General features: G+C 30.6%; 2 protein-coding genes across 5 annotated transcripts in view; one reads left to right on the forward strand and one right to left on the reverse strand.

The window, feature by feature from the left end:
* The window catches only part of LOC106458445 (CDGSH iron-sulfur domain-containing protein 3, mitochondrial-like), a 9,876-nt gene extending 3,176 nt beyond the window's left edge, over positions 1-6,700 (forward strand). Inside the window, exons 2-3 of one of the 2 annotated variants that reach the window (XM_013917957.2) lie at positions 5,076-5,279; positions 6,310-6,700. In XM_013917957.2, the coding sequence (XP_013773411.1) occupies positions 5,076-5,279; positions 6,310-6,495 (390 nt within the window). In that variant the 3' untranslated portion in view covers positions 6,496-6,700. The remainder of the gene's footprint in view (positions 1-5,075; positions 5,280-6,309) is intronic. The other variant, XM_022384657.1, reaches the window with a different exon arrangement.
* Positions 6,701-7,573: 873 nt separating this feature from the next.
* LOC106458446 (phosphatidylinositol 5-phosphate 4-kinase type-2 alpha-like) overlaps positions 7,574-22,190 on the reverse strand; it is a 53,509-nt gene continuing 38,892 nt past the window's right edge. The window contains exons 4-9 of one of the 3 annotated variants that reach the window (XM_013917959.2): positions 21,065-21,217; positions 20,319-20,465; positions 19,414-19,452; positions 15,238-15,351; positions 11,289-11,562; positions 7,574-11,002 (exon numbers count right to left, since the gene is read on the reverse strand). In XM_013917959.2, the coding sequence (XP_013773413.1) occupies positions 10,818-11,002; positions 11,289-11,562; positions 15,238-15,351; positions 19,414-19,452; positions 20,319-20,465; positions 21,065-21,217 (912 nt within the window). In that variant the 3' untranslated portion in view covers positions 7,574-10,817. Of the gene's footprint in view, positions 11,055-11,288; positions 11,563-15,237; positions 15,352-19,413; positions 19,453-20,318; positions 20,466-21,064; positions 21,218-22,190 lie in introns of all 3 variants that reach the window. The other 2 variants (XM_022384656.1, XM_013917960.2) reach the window with 2 other exon arrangements.

The following is a 22,190-nucleotide window of genomic DNA, read 5'->3' on the forward strand; positions in this document are numbered from 1 at the left end:
ACAGCCAGTTCAAGTTGAGTATATCAAAACTGACAGCAATGAGGTTGAATCTATTTGGTTTTAGTTAGTGGTTATAAGGGGAGAAGGCTCTTAATTGGATTTTATTACAGATCACCATGTGAAACTGATGAAATTAATGAGAAACTCTCCAGTGAGATAAAGAGGTTATAATAATGGGAGATTTTAGGCATATAGATTGGGAAATGTTATAGTCAAATCATGAGGAAGACAGGTTTTAGAAACTTTTCACAATGATTTTCTTCAATAATTGGTTAGGGAACCTACAAGGAACAATGCAATTTTAGATGTTTTTGTTAACTTTCAATAAAGAAAGGGTTGATAGGATAAAGAGTAAGGAACATCTGGGTGCAAGTAATCATTGCTCAAATAGATTTGATATTTTGTTGCATATGGAGATAAGGGATAATGAGAGTTTGGTTCCATGTTTCATAAAAGCAAATTTTGAAATGATTAGACAAGAATTATCTGGTCTGAACTAGGCAATTGATTTAGTTGGAGATACTGATCAAATGTGGAAAAATTTTAAAAATAGATTCTTAAATATTCATGTTCTTTATAGTCAGAGCAGGGTGGCTGCAACTAAAAAACCAGGTTGTCTGACAAAAGGTATAGGGAATAAAATTAAAGAAAAACATTTAAGTTGACTGCAATAATGGGAGATATGGAGGATTATAGAAGATCAGAGAGTTGGTCAAATGGAAAATTAGGAGATCAAAACTGTATATTGAAAAAGACTGGCTGAAAATGTAAAACTTCATAGTAAGGATTTCTTCAAATACATTAAGGGTAAGCAAAATATTAGGTTGGGAGTAGGGCCTTTGGGGGATGATATGGGAAGGCTAATACCTGATGATTATGAGATGGCTGGATTATTCAATTCTACCTTTCTTTCAGTTTTTATTAATGAATATTTAAGCAATATTCCTCATCTTGAATAGCTGCTAGATGGAAAAATATTGAACAAGATGATCACATTAATTCTGAGTTTGTTAAAAAAACTTGGGGAGTTTAAAGAATGATAAACTCCTGGGCCAGATAATATTTCCCCATGAGTGTATTAGTTTAGGTTTGGTGTTTTTGGATTTTCAGAAAGCATTTGACAAGGTTTCACTTAAAAGGCTTGTTAAAGTTATCTCTTGAGGTATGGGGGATAGGTTGGCTCATTGTATTGAAAACTGGTTTGATGGAAGAAAGCAGAGCAGAGGGTTGTCATAAATTGAGTTCAGTAAAACTGGGTTAAAGTCACTAGTATGGTACCTCAGGGCTAAGTTTTAGGGCCTTTGCTTTTTTCTGATTTACATCAATGACATAGATGAAGGAATGGCCAATAAATTACTTAAATTTATTGATGATATTAAGGTCTTGGATGTTGCTGCTTTACAAAAGAATTTGGACTATTTAGGGAGATGGGTGAATAAATGGCAATTACTGTTGATTTGCATATATTATAATTATCACAATTTGAATTATGATTATTATTTTGATAGAAATAACCTTAACAGTGTCATGGGAGAAAATTATCTTGGTGTTCTGGTTCATCAGTCTCTTAAGCCATCTAGGCAATGTGCTGTTGCTAATGGCAATCTCAGGGCAAATATGGTTTTAGGTTGTAACTACAGAAATATTGAATACAAGTCTAAAGAGGTTATAATGGATAGGTTGCATTTGGAGTCCTGTGTTCAGTCTTGGGCTCCTTACTTTAGAAGGGACATTGAATTATTGCAAGGGGTTCAGAGGAGGACTACTAGGATGATACCTGAGATGGAAAGGTTGTTATACGAGGATAGGTTAAGATCTCTGAACTTGTTTTCTCTTGAAAAAAGAAAAATTAGAGGGGATCTGATTGAGGTGTTTAAAATTGTTAAGGGAATTGATAGTGTTGATGTATCATTTTTTTCATATTTAATGGTAAAAATAAAACTAGGGGATGCAAGCATAAATTTTGATAGGGTAGGAGTCATCTTCAGCCAAGAATTGGGTTGTCTTCAAATATGGTAGGTATGGTTAATTTAAGGAAATGCTTGATAAATATTTGAATGATAAGAGTTGGGTTTGAGTGTGTTTTTTCAGTATCTAATTTAGTGGATAGGATGGCTTAGGTGGACAAAAAGATCCTTTGTTGTTCTTTAATATTAGATGTTAATGATATTTTTACTTCATATGGTTTATCTCAGTAAGTCATAGCACACACACCCTTTACTTCTAAGGAAATCATTAATTCTCCTTTTAAACTCCTGTAAAGTGCTGGCCTCTATTACTTGTAATTGCAACACAATTTAATAAGTCAGTCATCTAGTTATAAAATAACAGTCTTAACTGGAGTCTGGCCTGTATTTTTCTAAATCTTGTACTTTTCTCATCTTGTTATCTTCAGGATATAGCACAAAAAGTCAGAAGCCTTTATTCTATAATACCCAAAATAATCATGTAAACTTCAATAAGGTCACCTCTTACTTTTTCAAGAGAAAATAAATTAAGAGATCTTAACTTATCCCTATGAGAAAACCCTTCCATCTAAAGAGTCATCGTAGTAGTCCTTCTCTTGTACCCTTTCCAATAAGTCAATATCCTTTCTTAGATAAGGAGACCAAAACTTTACACAGTATTCTAAATTAAGTAAGACCTAACTAGTGATTTTGATAAAGAGAGAATTATCTTTATTGACTTGTAATCAGCATAAATAAATCCTAAAATTCTATTAGCTTTACTACTAGCAGTGCAGCACTGCTTAGATGACTTGTGTGACTTATATACCACTTTACAATCCTAATGAGTGGATTCCTATCTGAATTAAATGTGTGGTCCAAATTATGCACATGCCTATTTTTATTCCTAAACCATCAAAGGAGTTTTTATACTTTTTAAGTCACTATTCTGATTTGCAGTTTCCAATATCATTCACTTCTATGTGCACTCCAAAGATATAGTGCTCCTTGGTGCCAGCAGCTAAACTGTCAACACCTTATAATGTCCTGTACTTTAGCACCTGTCCAAACCTTTTTGGACAAGGGCCGGGAGTTAGATCTTTTTAGGCTTTGCGGGCCGGGAGGTCGTGGTAAAATTAAGTAGGGATGCATACATGATCAGATTGGCTTTTGCTCAATTATGTTTTATTTTTTGTTTTTATAATATTAAAAAATTATATTATTACTTTACTAAACTATTGGTGGGCCGGATAAACCGAAGTCGCGGGCCGTAGTTTGGATACCCCTGTCCTAGAACGTGCAGAAACTTGTTTTTGTGTATCTAATGGACACATAGCAAGTTACAACAAATAATCCACGATTTCTTAAAACAATTGTTTTTTCATACAAATATCGTACTTCAGTTTTTTATTTGAACTTTCATGCATAATTGAATCAGTGAAATTTGCCCTATATTCTTATTGTGAAATAAACTATTAACTGTATAAAAGTTATATTTAATCAATTTAGGAGGATTAACAATGTGAACTGTAAGATTAAAGTAACTGAAATAATGGAAATGGCTGGAATAAAATGTCTGTAGTTAAGCTTTCAGAAATTAATTTTGTTAATATAATTTAATCAGAGGTCAAAATATAGTTTCAGTCATATCATTTAAAAATGTGTTTAGTCTGCTACTCCCAAGTTATTTGCAGCCTTGCTCTGATTATTTTTGGCCCATTCAAAACTTAAAAAGTTGTATGATTTTAGAGGATTGTTTCAGCTTACAGAAAGTATTCCTATCCATATCATAAGTTACAGCAATGCATGTTATGTTAAACCTATCACTTCTTAACCAGTACATTGAACTGGTACTACAACTCTATTAACTAAGAGAAGACTTAAAAAGGCAAAAAAAAAGTAAATTTACTCCCATGTTTCCTACAAGTTCGTACAAAATGTCTCATTAAAATGATTTTGTTATCTATGAATGTGGCATCAAGTTATTTGAAGTGTGAATCAATGTAGAAAATAAAATGTATTATTTCCATATTTTGCTTATTAAGAGAATGTTGTTAAGAGAGTGTGAGTGAGTGGTTTGGCATTAGAAGGTCACTAAAATAAGATGTTACCATTGTGTAGATTTTTTGTTTTAAGGACTTCAGAAAAATATTAAATATAATTGGATTTCAATTTTTTTTAAGGCAAAGGATCTTTTATAATTTTGAAACATATTTGAAGACCAGATAGAAGTGAGTTGTCTTGGTTAGTCAGTGTCTTAAGTCCTTCCTCTGATTTACTTCTCAACATAAAGACAAAAGCAGGAAAGCATTCATATGGATAAAAAAAAAAATCTAGATAATGCTTTATGCAATATCAACTGGTTTAGGTAACTAATGAATATGGGACAATATTCTTTACAAGTTAAATTTCTTTGTTTGTTTTTATCAATATTTAAATATATATGTACAACTTATACTAAAAATAAGTAAAATAGCTTTTCCTCCTGACCGTTAGTTTTTTTGTTGTTGTATTGGTGTATTGATAAATATAGAATGTCTGTGTGTTTTTATGGTTTTCATTTACATAGAAACCAAACTTCTATATTTTTTTAATGGTGACATTGACCTATTAACCCCCAAATCAGTAGGGTTCCCCATCCTTAAGGGAAGTGACCTGTAAAGTTTGATTAAAATCTGCTCTCTTAGAACTCTAGTTATCATGCCTACAGACAGATGGTTGAAAAATATCATCATGTGACCTTCTTAAAACTTTTTATGGTCAGGGAAGATAAATAATATTTTTTTTAATGCCTTCAACATTTAAAATTTATCCTGGTAATCCAAAAAATATTTAGACCTGAGATTAAAGGATGCATACAAAAATCATACACATATTTATTTTACAGATAAATAATTTTGATTATATTACATAACCTTTTCTCTTGATAGAAATTTCTTTGTACCTATAACAGGAAGCATAAAATTATACATAGACCACATATGCACATGCATCTTCCCAAGGCAACAGTGTGGTTGTGTCATACAACTATATTTAAAATGTTTATCATTTTATGTAAATGATTATTTTTTTTGTTAGAAAGTCAATGCTTTTTTTACAAGTTTATTTTTAGTGTTTTTTTTATTTTAGCAGCTAATTAGAGTTTGGTGCCATGGAAAAAATTCAAATAACAACACAAAGGTGCCTGAGCTGGAAGAAAGGCCAGAAAAGCAGTACCATAGCTCTTATCATCAAAAGGAAAAAGGCAAAATTTATGACAAAAAACCATTTAAATTCCAATGTCAAAAAGGAAAAGCATATTTTTGGTGTTCCTGTGGACACAGTAAAAGACAGGCAAGTTTACATTTTGTCATTTATATCAATTTAGCAAATACCAAATCATCTTCAAGGGGTAAAAATGTTTTATTACAAGCATACACTTGGCTCTAGGACTGGAATTCCTTAATATGACTATGCTTTGGCTTTTATGATGGATGGTATTTCAGAGTTTCTGTTAAGGCATAAAGAAAGTTTCAGAATAGTTCAAAACAGTCTTTCTCAAGAATAAAGGTGGAAATGTCTAAGGTATTTCAGTCTTGCAATGTCTGTTGTGCCTAGAATGTAAAAAAAATGTGTTATGTCTCCCTTGTTCATTTATTTAAAAGTTTTGTTATTGTTATATAATAACCTAAATTGACTGCTTGTTTGTTTTTAAGTATAAAACTACACAATGGACTATCTGTATTATACTTACATATCTAGTTAAGTATGATCTGAATTTCTGGCATAGGAGCAGATTTGATATCCCAGACATATTATAATACTCTGAGGATCTTTAACAATATGTATTTATATTCATATTAAAAGCTGTTGTCATAAAAGTATTTGCTAATTAAATTTGAGTCAATATTACAATGGGTATGTCTTACGAGTTGTTAATAACATTCAGTATCTGAAAATGTGAATTTTGTCCAGCTGAACTTAATTAATTCAATAAAATTCATTAGTATGCTTTATCAAGATTTTTCTCATAGCATTTGTACATATTCTTTAGAAAATGGAATAACTTCTCTGCAATTTACATGTACATATTCATGTATAAAATAATAAAAACATTATTCTCTAGTTAAAACATGAAATAAAGCATCACATCAAGATGATTAGATATGTTAATAATTAGCCGTGTAAGTAACATTACATTACAAAAAGCTGGTTCAGTCAACTTAAGTATGTAAATATTACACAAAACTAGAATACACACACATTGGAAGAAACTTCTGAGTTTATCACTTATTGTCTACTTATCATTTCTAAAGAGGTAATAAGATTTCTAAATTTTCTTGTGTGTGCATGTACAATAATTCCTCTTTGCTGTTCATTTCAGCCATTTTGTGATAAAAGCCATGCCAGTCCATACATAAAGATCAGCCTTCGACCAGTTAGGTTTGTAGCAGAAGAAACAAGGGAATATTGGTTCTGTAACTGTAAGCAAACCAACAACAGGCCATTTTGTGATGGCTCCCACAAACTTCCTGATGTTCAATCTGCCACAGCAACTGTGAAGAGCTAGATTAAACTGCTACACTTTAGAGATACAACATGCATGTTTTAACTGATAGAAAATTAAACAAAAGCTAGTCCCAATTGTTAATAGTAATATACTGAAAACCAGATAGGAATTTTCTCTACACATGAAATCATTAAAGTGTGAAAATGAACAAAGTTTTATATGATGGCATGTTTAGAATAAAATATTGTGAAGTAGTAAACTGTTACTCTGACTTCTTAGTCTAGTAATCTAAATTATCATCAAAACACAAGTTCTCATATTTCTCCTGCTCACATTGTGCCTTATACAACATCATGATGGTGAAACATGGGTTTTTTGCAAAAACTTCCAGTTTTATTAAAGCTAGTAAATATTTTATTTTACTGAGAAAAAAAAAAGGTACATACGTTACTTTGTATTTAAGATAGTTTTAGTGAAAAGTCTTGTTCCAAAATTTTGTAATAAATAATTAATTTGATATGTAAAAGTCTGGTCTAAACCAAAAATAATAACTAGAGCACTGTCTTTTGATCAATTATTATGTGTGCCTGTAAAACATTAGTTTCAACAGATGGTTTATTTACATTTTCAGGTTTATAATTTTCATGACCTGGAAATGTTACTTTTTAAATCTCATTTCACTCTTGGGACTTGTGAAAACACATACCATCATAACTTATGTGTGTGTAGGTAAATTTCTTTGATTTAGATCATCTCATCAAGAATAAACTGTAGGAAGAAAATTTTTTGTATGGCAAGTTTCAAGAGTTAAGGAATTTTTAAATACATGTTAGTCCACGAATCATGTGTTAATGTATTCTATTTTCAACACACACTCTCCTGATAATAATATTTTTGCAAAAAGAGGAGCTAAGAATGTGACATTTGACTCTATGTTGAGTTTTCTGCATTTCTTGGTTGTTTCTTCAACTTTTATACTTTTATGGCGTGTTAGGAAAAAAATCTCAAACACTAGTAGAAGTGGTTCACACAGTTTCAGAAGCTGGAAAAATATATTTATGTAAAGATTCAACTGCTGGGAACAAAATTAACCTCCCATGAGTTATTGTCATCTTAAAATAGCACCTAACATACCTTATCAGGTTTCTCAAAGTGATTTTTATTTGACCATTTAAAATGTTACAAGACACATAACCAATACTATTATTTACATCACCTGTGATAAATACATAAACTGTACAATAACACTACTGAAGCAGAACTTCAACAGATACAAAACTGGGATGCAGACTAATTACAACGTAAATAGTCCTCAAACCTTAACTTATTTTCATTTACTAACACAAGCATCTCTCTTCTGCTCACATATTCAACAGCATTTGTTAGAAAACATTTAATTTGAGCAGTTTAAAAAGTAAAAAACAAAAGTTAAACTGAACTGGTGTAATATATTTAAGAGTAGATTAAAATGCTGACTTGTAATAATTTCTGCTTAAGTGATAGTATTAAAAAAAAGTGAATTTTAATGTTAAGGTTATTTTCATATGGCACCTACCTCAGATACAGAAATTCTATTTGCTATTATTTCCTTCCCATATCTGATAATTTTCACATTTAAATAACTACGATGAACTGGATATTGTTAGTCAACTGAAACTTTGCAGGTTTACATATTCATTGAGTATTTATTAAAAACTAATATTTACATAAAAATCGGGTTTCTTGCAACTTCCATAAAAAACAAAATAGAGATCATGATGGGCATTTTTATTAAAACATTTAAGGTTAAGGCTTTTAATACTAAGTAGTTTTAAAAATATCAGATCAATGAAATGTGTTTTTTTTTGGGGGGTAGCACCTTCTAAACTCTCCAACTGATAATTTAAAAGAGGTATCTACAGACAACAAGTTTAAAATGGCTAACTACATTAAAAGAAAGGCAATATCTGTGAATTGTTTAACGTGTATTCATAAATCTAACTGCTAAATCTGGACAACAAATATGGTAATTCTTTTAACAAGTCTATTCAAATGAGTTTTATCCAAAACTACAGATTATTTTGTTATTTAGCTGTACCATGTTGGAAAATGTAAAACAAAGAATTAATGTTTAAAATGGAGTTTACATATCATGTATACAAGTCTTTTCTTCTACTGTTAAACAGGAAATTATACTGTCCAATATTTTATGAAGTTTGATTAAGTACGTAACAGTGACAGCAAGACTTTCTTTGTACTCATGGAAAATACTATTCACTCCCCAAGCTAAGAACAACTAAGCCTGCTGACTACTGCAAACTAAAGTTTTAGATTCCAGAAGACATGTAATACTAGTAGACACCACAATGAACCACACTCAAAATTCTTAACAATTACACCATACACGGCATTATGAAAACTCACAGTTGAATAAAAATGATAAAGGCATAGTAAAAAAGTATGTATTCAACTGCAGGTCACTTTCACATAATGTTCTGTGTACCTGTAGTAAAGGCAATAGTAAAAAGAGTTTGTTTTATGCATTCTGAAAAATTATAAGGCTTACATGGTTTAAGAAATCAGAACTACACCACAGAATCTTTAATGTTGAGTAATAATAAATATAGTTTATTTAGCTATGATAATGCACTGACAGAATAAATAATTAATATAAAGTTTCCTATCAACAGATGCAACTTGTAATTCATTTTATGAATCTGAAAATATTTACTTGCCCTAACTCACATTGTGCAGCTACTAAACACGTATCTTGGAAAATCATTTATGACAAATGGTTAACTTTTTCATGCAAAACAACTATTTAATAATGGAATGGCTCAAGCAGATTAACACTAGGAGTTTTGTAGTAAATGTTTAACTAAACCATTGCTGTCAGAACTTGGTCCAATCACAGATGAGAATAATTAAGGCAAAAAGTGGTGAAAAATAGCAGACAAGTTCAAACATTAGAACTGAGAAGCTTAAACAAAACCAAAAAGTGCTATCTTTTAGTTGCAAATAAGTAATTATAAACTATGTAAATATGGTATTAGACTTATTAATCTTGATTTTTAAAAATATTTTCAGTGATCAATTATATATTATAAATAACTTGTAATATTATCACTGGGGTTTTATTTACAAGCCAAACAAAAACAGTTAATTCAGATTGCTTTTTGAATTTCTCCTGCTTGTCATATCACTGGACGTACTAATATGTTCCATTGCTAAAAGACTTAAGTGATTTACAAAAATATTTAAGTTTTTTTTTAAATCTTGTGTATGTTTTGTGTGTTGAAAAGTAGTTAATTAGCACAGGAATCAGCCAAGTTTTAATTCTGGCTGTCATCTACTATTAAAACACGATCACAATACCATGACCTAATCTGTCATTTGAAAGATGTAGTTTTACTTAAAAAAAACATAATAAAATTTTTTTATTTAGGGGTAAAGAAAGTGCATGTCTGACTTTGCAACTGGAACTCTTCCTGTATGTTTTTTTATTCTGTTATTTACTAGTCTATTTCATCCGATGATTAATAATATTTCCTACTAATTACTTCCTAACGTTGAAGTTACAGATTTTATAGAAACCATATAGTCATTTTCAACAACATAAAGAAATGCAAGTGTCCATCATATAGTGACAGGAATGAGGTATTCTTTAAGAGGAATGAATATCATGCTTTATAAGGTTAAACAATGGGATTTTAAATTGCATCTTAAATAGAACTATCTGTATTTCCAACATGAATGCTATTGTTTGTTTATGATATAATTTTAACATAATAAAGTAAAAGTATTTGCATGTAACTTTTGTAACTGATTAAATGTATTCTTGTACATTTCTAATTAGATCCATTATTTTAAAAAATGTACTTACAATTAGAATCTCTAGAACTTTAGTACTAAAATGAAATTTAGCAATTAAGTGGTGAAGAAAGAGCTTACTGCTGGAGTATTGCGTGTCTCACATTTTGATTAGTACAATGCTGTTGCATTAGGATCTATGATAAAATATGACACTAGTTTCAAGAATGTATATATTAGCATACTGAGTTAATATTAGCATGTACTAGTGAACCTTGCGGTTAAACTATGTTTGGTTAAACCACACAATTAACATCAGCGGGCCAAGTCTGAAGCTGTAAATGGCTTACAGCTATTAACACACAAGTTATAGAAATTTGAATTTCTTATAATTTTAGTATTTTCCCAATAAAAACAACAAACAAACTTGAGCATTAATAGAAATACTATTGATAATTAGTTGAAAATAACTACTAAAAACGTAACCCTCATACTACATGCCTTTAGACTAGCAGTAATGATCTGATGCACATGCAACAGAAAACTTCAAATCAAAACCACTTATATATGAACAATAATTTATAATCCCTTCTTCACTGTATGATTTTACTGATGAAATCCATTAACCTCCTAGCATACTGTTCAGGATGTACTGTTGAGATCTCTGCTCCTGAGCCATGCTTCACTGTCTTGGCTGCTTGAGCTGTCCTTTTTCTCATCCCATAATGAGTCAGGACATCAACCAAGGCCATAAAGTACACCTCCTTCTTTGGAGCTCCTGCAGAGAAGAGCAACGTACTCAATATTCAAGATTTATGAAGCAGCAACTTCTGTTTGGTAACAAGACATAGGAAAAATCACTTAGCTAATAATGATAGAAAAAAAAAACTTTAAATTTGAAATATTATTTTTAAAGCAATCAAGAAAAAAGGTATGGTAAACACCTTTTACAAGGCAATAAACAATTAAGAAAAAGAACATTTCAAATTTAAATCAACAGCCAAACAAAAATGATAAAAATATTTGCATATCTGCCTTGAGATATCACATGGAAACTAATTTACCTTCACAACTGTTGATGGCATAGATGTCCCTGTCTGGGTCAAATGGCTCAACAACAGGAGGAACAGCAGTCTGGGGTGAGTCAGGAGGAGTGGGCACTACTGCTACCAGGCCGCTACCAGCAGAATCTTCATCTTCATCTGTTGGTAGTGGCCCTCCATTCTCACCCCCACTTCCATCAGCCTCCATGGCTTCTGCCCGTTCTTGCTCTGCTTTTTCACAGTTGTGAACCCCAAGAAGAAGAGAATAGTCCATCACATTGAGTTTGCAGAGAAACTACAATAAGACAGAACTTTCTTGATTTAACAGTCTCTGCTATCATTGATTTTTTATCATATAAAAAAATTATTTTGTAAATCACAAGTCTTCTGCTGGCCATGAAAGAAGTTTTAATTACAATTTAATATTCAAACCACTTGTATGTTTACAGGTTGTATACATTTCTAATTTTGTATTGTCTTATATTTTATTAGTAAATAAAACTTGTACCCATTTCAAAATGACTATATACCAGTTTTGAGATGATTATAAGCTAATTTTATTTCAAAACTATTAGCAAAATTTTCTTCCGATTTTTTTTTCATGACATTTGTATTTGTTTTTTCAAGTGTCTGGGCCATAACAAGCTAAGTGTACTTAATTTCTAAATGCAGAAATATGTAAAGTCACCCAAAAAAAGTAATGCTCGATATATTCAGGCTTATATATCTATACACACACACACACACAGAAAGGTGTGAAGTTCTGGTTTGTACCTGACAGCCTGATTTGCAGTGACTTTCACCTTTTTTTTCGTATTTTAGTTTGTACTTGTTAGCCATATTTTTTTCTTCACATTCTTCAACTTCTAAACAAATTACTGATTACTTATGATTGGTGACCTAGTGTACAGTGTAGTTTACAGAACAGTATTCCTTCAGACTAAGCACTATGAAAATACTTAACAAAAGACAGGTTTGCTACTACTCTTACCAAAATCTAAACTGATACTAAAAGACATTCAAACACTAGAATACTCTTAAGATGTTCAGAGAGAACATGAAATACCTTTTGAATAAGAGTGCAGGACAATTATTATTATATTACTGAAGTTCTATAGCCAGACATTAAAAAAACAATACTTCTAAAAACTGCTCCAAAAAATACATGGAAAAATAATTCTTAAAATCTTGTTTTCAAATAAAGAAAAACATATTTTTCGTTTTTTTTTTAATCCAATTAATAGACTCAAACTGCATATAACACATGTAAAAATATTTTAATACTTATTTCTGGATAATGGACAATTTGTTTGACATAGTGCTTACTACACTGGTACATATCATAATTTTTTTTTTTAACAATCACTGACCTAAAGAGTGACATTTGTTTAATGATTGGTTTTCTGAACTGAGCAACAATAAAATAAGAAAATATCTTATTTCACCCTTTGGACATTCAATTAACGATGGTTTTAATTATACTATTATTTATTTTGAAACCTTAACGATCTGATAAAAACATATGATTTCATTTCACTGTTTATTTTTATTCCTGCAGAATCCATATTTCCAGGCTATTACTTATCTGTTTTTTTCAATTAATAAACACTTCTATTTTAATTGTTTGCTTTGAAACTTAAATGGATGGTGAGTTCCTGTATACGACAGAACAGTTCTTTAACTAAGAATGTCAAGATTGGAAGTTTTTTTATGTCTGGCTGTCAGATATAAAAGACCGTTTGGTGTAAGTATTATTAATTTATTTATTTTGTGAATGTTCAGGGTTACTGATGAGGAGTGGAATTCTCTGAAACTAGTATAACTCAATAACACACGTTGATCAAAGTGTAGATTGAACTTAGATTTTGAAAATAAACAATTTTCGGAATACTATGTTTGTTTAATATTTCATAATTGTTTAGTTTTTTCATAACAAGAGAGTTAAAAGCAATTATTTTAAAGGAGATGGTTATGACAAGTTTGGTTACATAACTCGGTAAGAATCGTACAATGTGTTTATAATTCACTGAACATCACATGCAATCCATTGATGTCGAAGATACAGATTTCTAGAAGGCCTAAGCGATAGATGTGTAAAAAGAGAGCCAAAAGTAAAGCAGAGTGAAAGAGAATTTCGGTCAAAGAAATGTTAGAAAATGTAAAGTTAACTGTCATACGAGTGAATAGCTTAAAGGTTGATATGTTAGAGTGAGATTAACAGTTTTCTGACATTTTAGGAGAATAAGTTGTCTCGTCAAAGGGTGTTTGAAAGCAATTATACCTGCCTGTGTGGACTTTGACAAAAAACAGACAAGTGTCAGAAGTTCAGAATACAAATGCGGTATCTCACGAGGCATGTGAATTATACACTGATACTATTGTGATAAAAGAAAAAAGAAAAGAGAAGGAATAAGAGAAATATACACTGATAGTGTTTAAGAGAAAAATAGTTTAGCTTGTCAGCTGAATTCTAAAGCAATTGAATTGGCCTAAGTGGACTTTTGAGAAGAAGAGAACTGTATAATATTTAAGATACAACCATGACATACATAGTGTAAAGAATATTTGTACATACTTTCAACTTGTTTTTAATATAGTACGTTAAAACAATTCTATATATAGACACACACACTTACATACTTGTTTGTTTGTTTGAAGTTAAGCACCAAGCTACCAATAGGCTATCTGTGCTCTGCCCACCACGGGTATCAAAACCCGGTTTCTAGCGTTGTAAGTCCGCGGACATACCACTTTGCCACTAGGGGGCTTTAAAAAGTAAGTTTACTGACACTGGCAGTAGAAACATCTGCTCCAAGTAACAACCTTTTTTTTTACTGACAAAATTATGTTTAAAACATAAAAAGATCAAACAATTTCATTAAAACCAAACCTAATGGTTAAAAACCTGCCATAAGTTTTGACTTGCCTTTTATATTTAAAGACATAAAGACATAAACACATTAAATTTATTCTGTTCCAACTGTTTTATAATTCTTATTGGTATTTAAAATAAAGAAGCCTTGTATATTATATTCTAACATTAAATTTTTAATGTTCAAAATTATGCAATTTGCAACATACTTTATTTTATTATTAAAATACTGCAGTGAGTTTTTCAACATTTCTCCAGTTTAGTTAGCACCATCATCGGTGGAACAAAATAAATGATCACTGTAACCTACATATTCAGTAACAATTTGTTATTTTAGTTACAATCCAGTAAAAGTTTAACAGGATACTCCTCAATTACTACTGATGGTGTCTTGAAATTTGATAAAACATGTCAAAGCATTGCATTGTGGAATATAGATAGCTGTAGCAGAAATATCCAAGTCAATCAGGAATGAGGAGGTCACTGAGAGAGGCTGAACTAATAATAACTTGGAGGTCAGGAGCTTAGGAGTCATATCAACATTTGCTTAAAATTAATTTTACAAAAAATCCCATAATTTTGAGATTTTTTGTGCCTTTTCTATTGCCATTTACAAGCTTTTAAAGTTTACTGATAAAATAAAGAATAGTGAAATTAGCTAATCCACTAGAGCCACAAAAATACACTCTCAAATAAAACTTGAATACAAAAGTAACCAATCTTCTGCATCATCACCATAAACAATTACAAACAATAACTTTTCATGCCTAAAACAGAAGTCTCTAGCCTCTTGGAAACAAAGATAACCTTTCCTCTTTATTCCAATAGATTTAGCTGTATTATTATTATCATTATTGTATATAAAACTATTTACTTGTACTCACTAAAATATTTCAAATAGATATTTTCTCTAGTAATAAAGTGATAATCCTTGCCTGAAAAACAAATTAAAATATAAAAATCAAAATACATTTTATACCTTCAAATACAATATTTTAATTTTACATTACTGAGAGAACAGAGAATAATACTGAGGAAATTGTCTCTGTAAGAATTATTATAACTTTATATTTCTAACAGATTTGTTAAAATTCTTACTTCAATATCATAAGACAAGATATTCATGATCTTTTCCTTGGCTTCTGGTCCTATGTGTACCACTTTTCCATCCTTGACAAAATCATTGTCCTTCAAAGTGACCACGTCCTTTCCCTGTAATCACAACATCAAGGTATAAAGTTTTCCTAAACTCAAGTAAAACAAAGACTCATTATCAAAAGTTACTTCTCATTTAGCATCACATGCATTGTTTAATATTTGACTAAATTTAACTGTAATCACAACATCATGGTATAAATAAAGTTTTCCTAAACTCAAATAAAATAGATTTCTTTTTACAAAGTAAACTCATTATCAAAAGTTACTTCTCATTTAGCATCACATGCATTATTTAATATTTGAATCTTTTTATAAAATAGAATGTACTTACCTAAGTAACCGTACAAGATAATACTTTATACTCATTTTTTTATACAAGTTCTTGGAAGCTATGTTCTGAGTAATATAACAATCAAGTACACTCTATTACAGTATTATGTTGAACTACACTTAAAAATTCTCTTTTTTTTAAAAAAAAAAACCTTTTATGATTCGGAGCCAAGACACTATGAAATAACCATTAATATTTTCTTGGCTAACCACATCAACTGATCCTCATACTTGAGAGAGGATTTCTGGAAGATGAACAACATATAAATTGTATAGTTTCTTGACTAGCATCAAAGAAGTACCCCCTCCCACTCACAAACAATAGCCACAGAGTACCACACTATACAAAAAGGCACTAGCCTTAAACTATAAAAAGTTGGAAAAGAATACAGTGGCTGACAGTTTCAATGTTGAAAGAGACAAAAAAAAAAAGAAAGAATGAATACTATTGAAGCAAAATAAAAAAGAAACTAATACTAATAAAACCATTATGGTGAAATTGGCATAGTAATAAAAATTGAACTTATTATTTAAAGTGAGATTTAATCTTTAAGAGAGGTATAAGAAAAAGCACAGTTAATGAAAAAAACGGGTTTGTGTTTTTCACTGGAAAACAAGAATTGATTATTCAAATCATTTGATATGTATTAGGTCAACAAGTATCATTAAAGATTTGCGTTGCATAATCCTCATGCTAGAAAGGTATCACACAAGCCTCATTAAGACACCAACATTAAACCATTAATATCCTTACCAAACCACTTACATTCACACATCAAACATAAATATGGTTTCCAATGTCAATAACAGCATGAGAAACTATTTGAGTCTTAACCCAGATACAGCAGTCATGTTTTTGTATCAATACAAGAACAAACAAAAGAAAAATAACAAGAAAACAATTTTTCCAGTTTTATGTATAGTCTTTCATTCACCATTAATAATCTAAAATAATGAGGAAGATATACTCTTGCAGCCTAAAATGCTAGATATGGCAATGAAAAATTTAAAAGAGGTGTTATGTAACACAACATATATTGACAGCAACACTATTCAGGAATTACCTAGATACCTGACTACATAGCAATATTTCAGATTTGGTATCAAAACGTGTTAACTTTATTATCAATCTTGACATATAATATTTTTTATCATTAGCTAGAATAATAGTTAAGTAAAATGACTAAAATAAGCAACACAACTGGAATATTAAATCAGTGGACCCAAAAGTTTAATACTCAGCTATTCAGATTCCCAAATGCTTTGGTGAGAAACAAGGAAATATTTATGAGTTACACCTGACTGAAGATTTTTTGTAAGTTTAAGTGAGTTTATTACAGATTTTAAAGTTTGTGAAAATCAGCATTTTATTATGAGAGGTGAGCAGAAAGAAACAAGACTTGACTGACATATCCAAGATTTCAATAATCCTATTCTTATACCTGCACCAATAATATTCATTGCTCGACAAGTCCAGAATTACAATGATCTAACTTTTACCAACAGTCTTTGACATCTTTAGGATCTCCATGGTATGTTTTAAAATTTTCAAAGGCCATAAGTAACCCAAATTCACAATAGTGAAATCTAAAGCTGATTTTACCAAAAGAATTCTGGATATGAATGATGATGTTAATAGAGCATTACACTCGGATCCCATTATACAGAGGTCCACTATACCATGTGTTCACACACATCTCTTGGTTCCCCAAAATTTTAGTAGGCCTACTAGTAGCATTGGCACCTTGGGATATATGTATAATAATGGAAATCAATGGAAAAGGCATGTTTGATGGCTCCTCACTCCCTACAATTAACAAAGCTATCACTATAAATGATACTTGTCTTGTTCATAATCATGGAACTCAATGGAAAAGGCATGTTTGATGGCTCCTCACTCCCTACAATTAGTAAAGCTATCACTATTGATGATACTTGTCTTCCTCAGTCCAAAATCCAACACAAAACTTAAAAATATAAGCAAAATGTACTAGCAAAGCAAGATGGGAATAGTCATGTACTTCTAGGAAAAATGGGAAGAACAAAATTGATGTCACAAGTTGCTTGTTTACTGTACTGTTTATTAAACAATGATGATGTGCAGTTTCTAATTTCATTAAATTTAAGATATCAGCATAAGTTGTCAGTTTTGGCATATGTTTGACAATCCAATCAGATTGGCACAATAATCGGTAATGGAGCTGGGCTCTGTTGTCTGACTTTGAGTTCCATTATACAGCAGTTCACCTATAAGGTGGTCAAGGATGTTGGCTCCCCTCATTCGTGCTATAACGGAACCCGAGTGTATATGTCCTCTGCTGGCTGAATGATGTGGTATGAATTTCTACAATAGATGGTGTTCAACATAATTATAAAATTGCAACTGCGACTGACATTTACTTTGAACAATGTACTATAATAAATGAAATTGTACATTTCAGATGAAGAGTCTTTCCCCACCCTATCAATAGTTCTATCTCAGCACACTATAATTTTCATATTTTTGGGTTTCATAACACTTACAGACACAGTGTATGTCCAGAAAGCAGCTAAACACAACTGGATTCATAATGTTACAACTACATTTAACCAAACTGGTATGCTGGTAAAATGACATTGTGGACTATAGTGAGAAGTAACACCTAGTTGTCCATATCATCTTCACTATTGGTGTACATTTGTTCCTAGTAATAAGGGTTGAAAATACTCCTAACAGCAAGGATACCCAACTAATAACCTAAGGCAGAGTGGTTATACAACCTTTTAGTGGTTTGTCTGTCACTCATAATAAAGACTAATTATAATTAATTGTAATTTTTAAAAAATGTGTTAAATTCTTCTGGTAGAAATTATTAGACGATGATAAAGGCCTGAAATTTGTGATGAAATTCCGATAATCTGCAAGTGTTTTTATTCTCACATTCCTTTTAACTTGTCTATTTTGGATTCATTGTCAAAGATAAGAAAAATTAGCATTTCAGATCTATTTTTCATCTACCACAAGTCACTGCCCCAGAGGCCTTTCCTTTCAATATCAGAACTCATCAGTTAGGCTGGATGATGAGAGATAAAAGATTTTCTCAAGTGCTCTTTATCTATGCAGTATAATACTGTAAAATGTATGGTGTAAATTCAAAAATAACCCTATTAGTTTCTAATACTTTACCAACTTTTAGCATTAATTAACGATACATAGTTGGAAAAAAGAAAACATTTCAGATTTAACTTTAGTCAGCAACAAGCCATAGCCCTTATTTTACACCAGAACTTCTTGGACAGGTTGAAAATGGGCAACCAAAAGTCCATATCGAAGCTTTTTCAAGCACAGTACCTATTATTACTATATTAAGGTATCAAATGTCTGAGTTTGTCACAAATGCTTTCTTGCGTTACCATATAGCAGCTGATGTGAAAAGTATACCCTCCACACACTTTCTCTCTCTCTTTTAACAGATTTTTACATTGTTGTACAAATATTTTTTAATTGACTCTGGAAATCTGACTTATATCACTATTTTGAAAGTTAACATTTAGATACATCAAAATGCTTGCTTCTAAAGAAATTTAATAAAAAAGCTGCTTTATGTATTGAGGATAATAATGTTATAATCCAGATTCATGCTGATAAGTTTCAGAGTTAAAACACATTATATGTCTTAACATTATATTTATTGGCTTCATGTGAAAACAATTGTTAAATTGTAAGAAGAAACAAATTTTATATTCATACAACTAACAAGAATGTGAATAGTCTGACAAAGTAAAAATCTCCCTAAGCTGACTTACCCTATCCTTATCTCGAGTCTCCCTGTCCACTGTGGAACCCTATGGGATGAAAGATTTAACCAAATTTTGTTTCAGATCTGACTTTGGCCATGAGAGCAGGAGCAAGCAAACATAAAGGACCACTTCTGGACTACACATTCTACAGGGGACAGACAGCCATCAAACACAGCTGTCTAAATCACGACAACTACAGAACCCACATAAACAAGCTGCAAGCAGAATACTGAGGAGTAATTAGGAAAAAAAAAGAAAAGAAAGAGGAAATGGGAGAAAATGCATTTAAAGAGAACCCTGAGAAATGAATCTGATTCTACACCTAATGAGGAAGAAAACTTTGTATGAATATATACATAGAAAAATTTTTAAGCAAGAAAGTTTTGTAAATTATAACTCAACTTGCTACTTGACAAACTAAAGTTTTGTAATTGCAAAACAAGAAAGAAATTAAACATTAATTGACCAGTAAAGCACATTTTAAAATCACTGCAGAAAAGTACTTTTAATGTTCTTTGAAACAATAAGGTTATTGTTTTGTAATGCACAAAACACAAATTACATATACTATGACCCTATTGTTTTAAGTGTATTTTCTTTATGAAACAAACTTCAGATCATAGGAAAATACACATCTTCACTTGTTGCTGTAATTTACTGAAATAAAATTTTTTTTTTCAACAAGTGCGGCTAAATTCAAACCTTACGTCCAATAAGCATGTCAAAACAAGCACAAAATTTAAGTTTTATTTGAAACTTCAAAAGGATTGTATCCATGAGTTATGAAGAATTCTTTTATTAAAAGCAGTGATATTCAATACAAACAGGAAATACACCAATGAAAGGTATGTGAAGAGAATCATCAGCCAATTCTATCTCATGATTTTGAAAAGAAGTTACTTTTTTCTCACCTTCAAGTCATACTTCTTGTGGATGCTAAGTGGGCTACTAAACACATTTCTCATCACCACTAGATACGTTTCTACTCCATCTACAGTCAGCCTGTACATGCCCAAGTATTGAGGTAACAATGTCTTTCCATGACGTTCAACTATGTACTGCAAAAACATATGCATGTCTTGTAATCTTATATTTATTTAGCAATATAAAAAAACAGCAACTTTATTTCTAATAGTCTCATTAGTATGATCAAAGTTCACATTTTGTTTTTTTCTTTACATTTTCAAAATAGAAAATATAGTGATGGTTTGCTGAACATCTGGTTAAGAAAAGAGCAGAACATGAACTCTGACAGTTGAATATGAACTGGGCTAAATTAGTCTTATTAGTAACAAAGCATTTAGAGGTGGGATAAAGTAGTGTTGTTAGTAACAATGCATTTAAACATTTGAGCTGATAGTAAAATACAACAAAAATATAGAAAACATGCAACTCTGAATAGAATTCTTTATGTGTCATGTAAATGTTAAAATTATTTATGAAAAATAAGACCAAGAATTCAAAGCAGCTCTACAAGAGTTCATGATAGTTTTACAGACACTTTGACTTTTTTTTTTTTAGTTGAGGAACTATAGGAAATCAGAATAAAACAGTACTGTCAGTATATTTGAAATTAAGATAATATATTACTGTTTAAAAGAATGTTCAGTGAGGACAATATAACTATTAACAGTAACTGCATATATGCAATACTTACTGGATGATACTGTTTAAGGTAAACATGCATTTGTTCAACTTCTTCACTCAAAAGTGTTTTGATAATGAACATTTTGTCAAATGATTGATAGAAGTGAGCTCCACTTCGACCAGGGGATTCAACTACTACTGGCTGAGATTTGCTGAGTGAATTCTAGATTAAAAGATTAATACATTTTTTACTTAAGACCAATTTTCCTGAGTATTATTATTCAAACAAGGAGTCCATATTTAAGCAAGAAATACTTTTAAGCATCACTGTGCAATTAACTTTCAAACTTCACTAATGTATTTAAAAAATAACTTTATGTGAGACTAATGTGTTTCTTTTTTTCTCTTGAAATCATATCTGAAACATTTTTATAGTTAATAACAGCAACCTGATGAGATAACTGATCATATCACTAAGCCAAAAATATTAAACAAACATCACTTGAAATTCCCTTCTTTTCTGACAGGCATGATTATTCTTGATTTTAATAAAACAAAAATAGCTTACCACACACTTCAGCTAGGATTATTCAATACCTATGCTTGTTTCTATCTCATAATAAGATCATCCAGATATGCAAGCTGCATTTTACAAACTATGTGTTACATTTCACCAACACTTATTTTATTCTCAAAAATAATATGTTAAACTGTTTACAACCTATATACAAATGTTTTGGTTTGAATTACACAAATTTCTTCATAACTACACAAATCTAAATATTATAGAAAATTAACAATTATTCATCAAGTTATCTTCTGATGTAAAGTGAAAATGCATAGTTTGTTAAATACAGCAATGAACATCATTCAAACAAAAACATCTAAAAACTTTATATTAACTTACTAAAACTAAAACATCAGTGACAGTATTTATAAATAAAACCTGGCACAAAATTATACACTGCAAATATACAAATAATAAGTTGATTACAGCAAATTCATTTTCCTTCAGTAAATATGAATGGTAAAAATAACTTATACAAATACAGACAGACTTCTATTTGTACTCCTTAGGAACATAACTTTTACAAAGTCCTAAAACATCTTTAAAAGAAATTTGGGAGAAATTAATTACATTTCAAAATTAAAGCATCCCGAGCCTATGGGAGAGGAATTAGTGTATATATATACAC

Source organism: Limulus polyphemus, unplaced genomic scaffold (genome assembly GCF_000517525.1).
Source record: "Limulus polyphemus unplaced genomic scaffold, Limulus_polyphemus-2.1.2 Scaffold464, whole genome shotgun sequence".
In the NCBI taxonomy this organism is placed as follows: domain Eukaryota; kingdom Metazoa; phylum Arthropoda; class Merostomata; order Xiphosura; family Limulidae; genus Limulus; species Limulus polyphemus.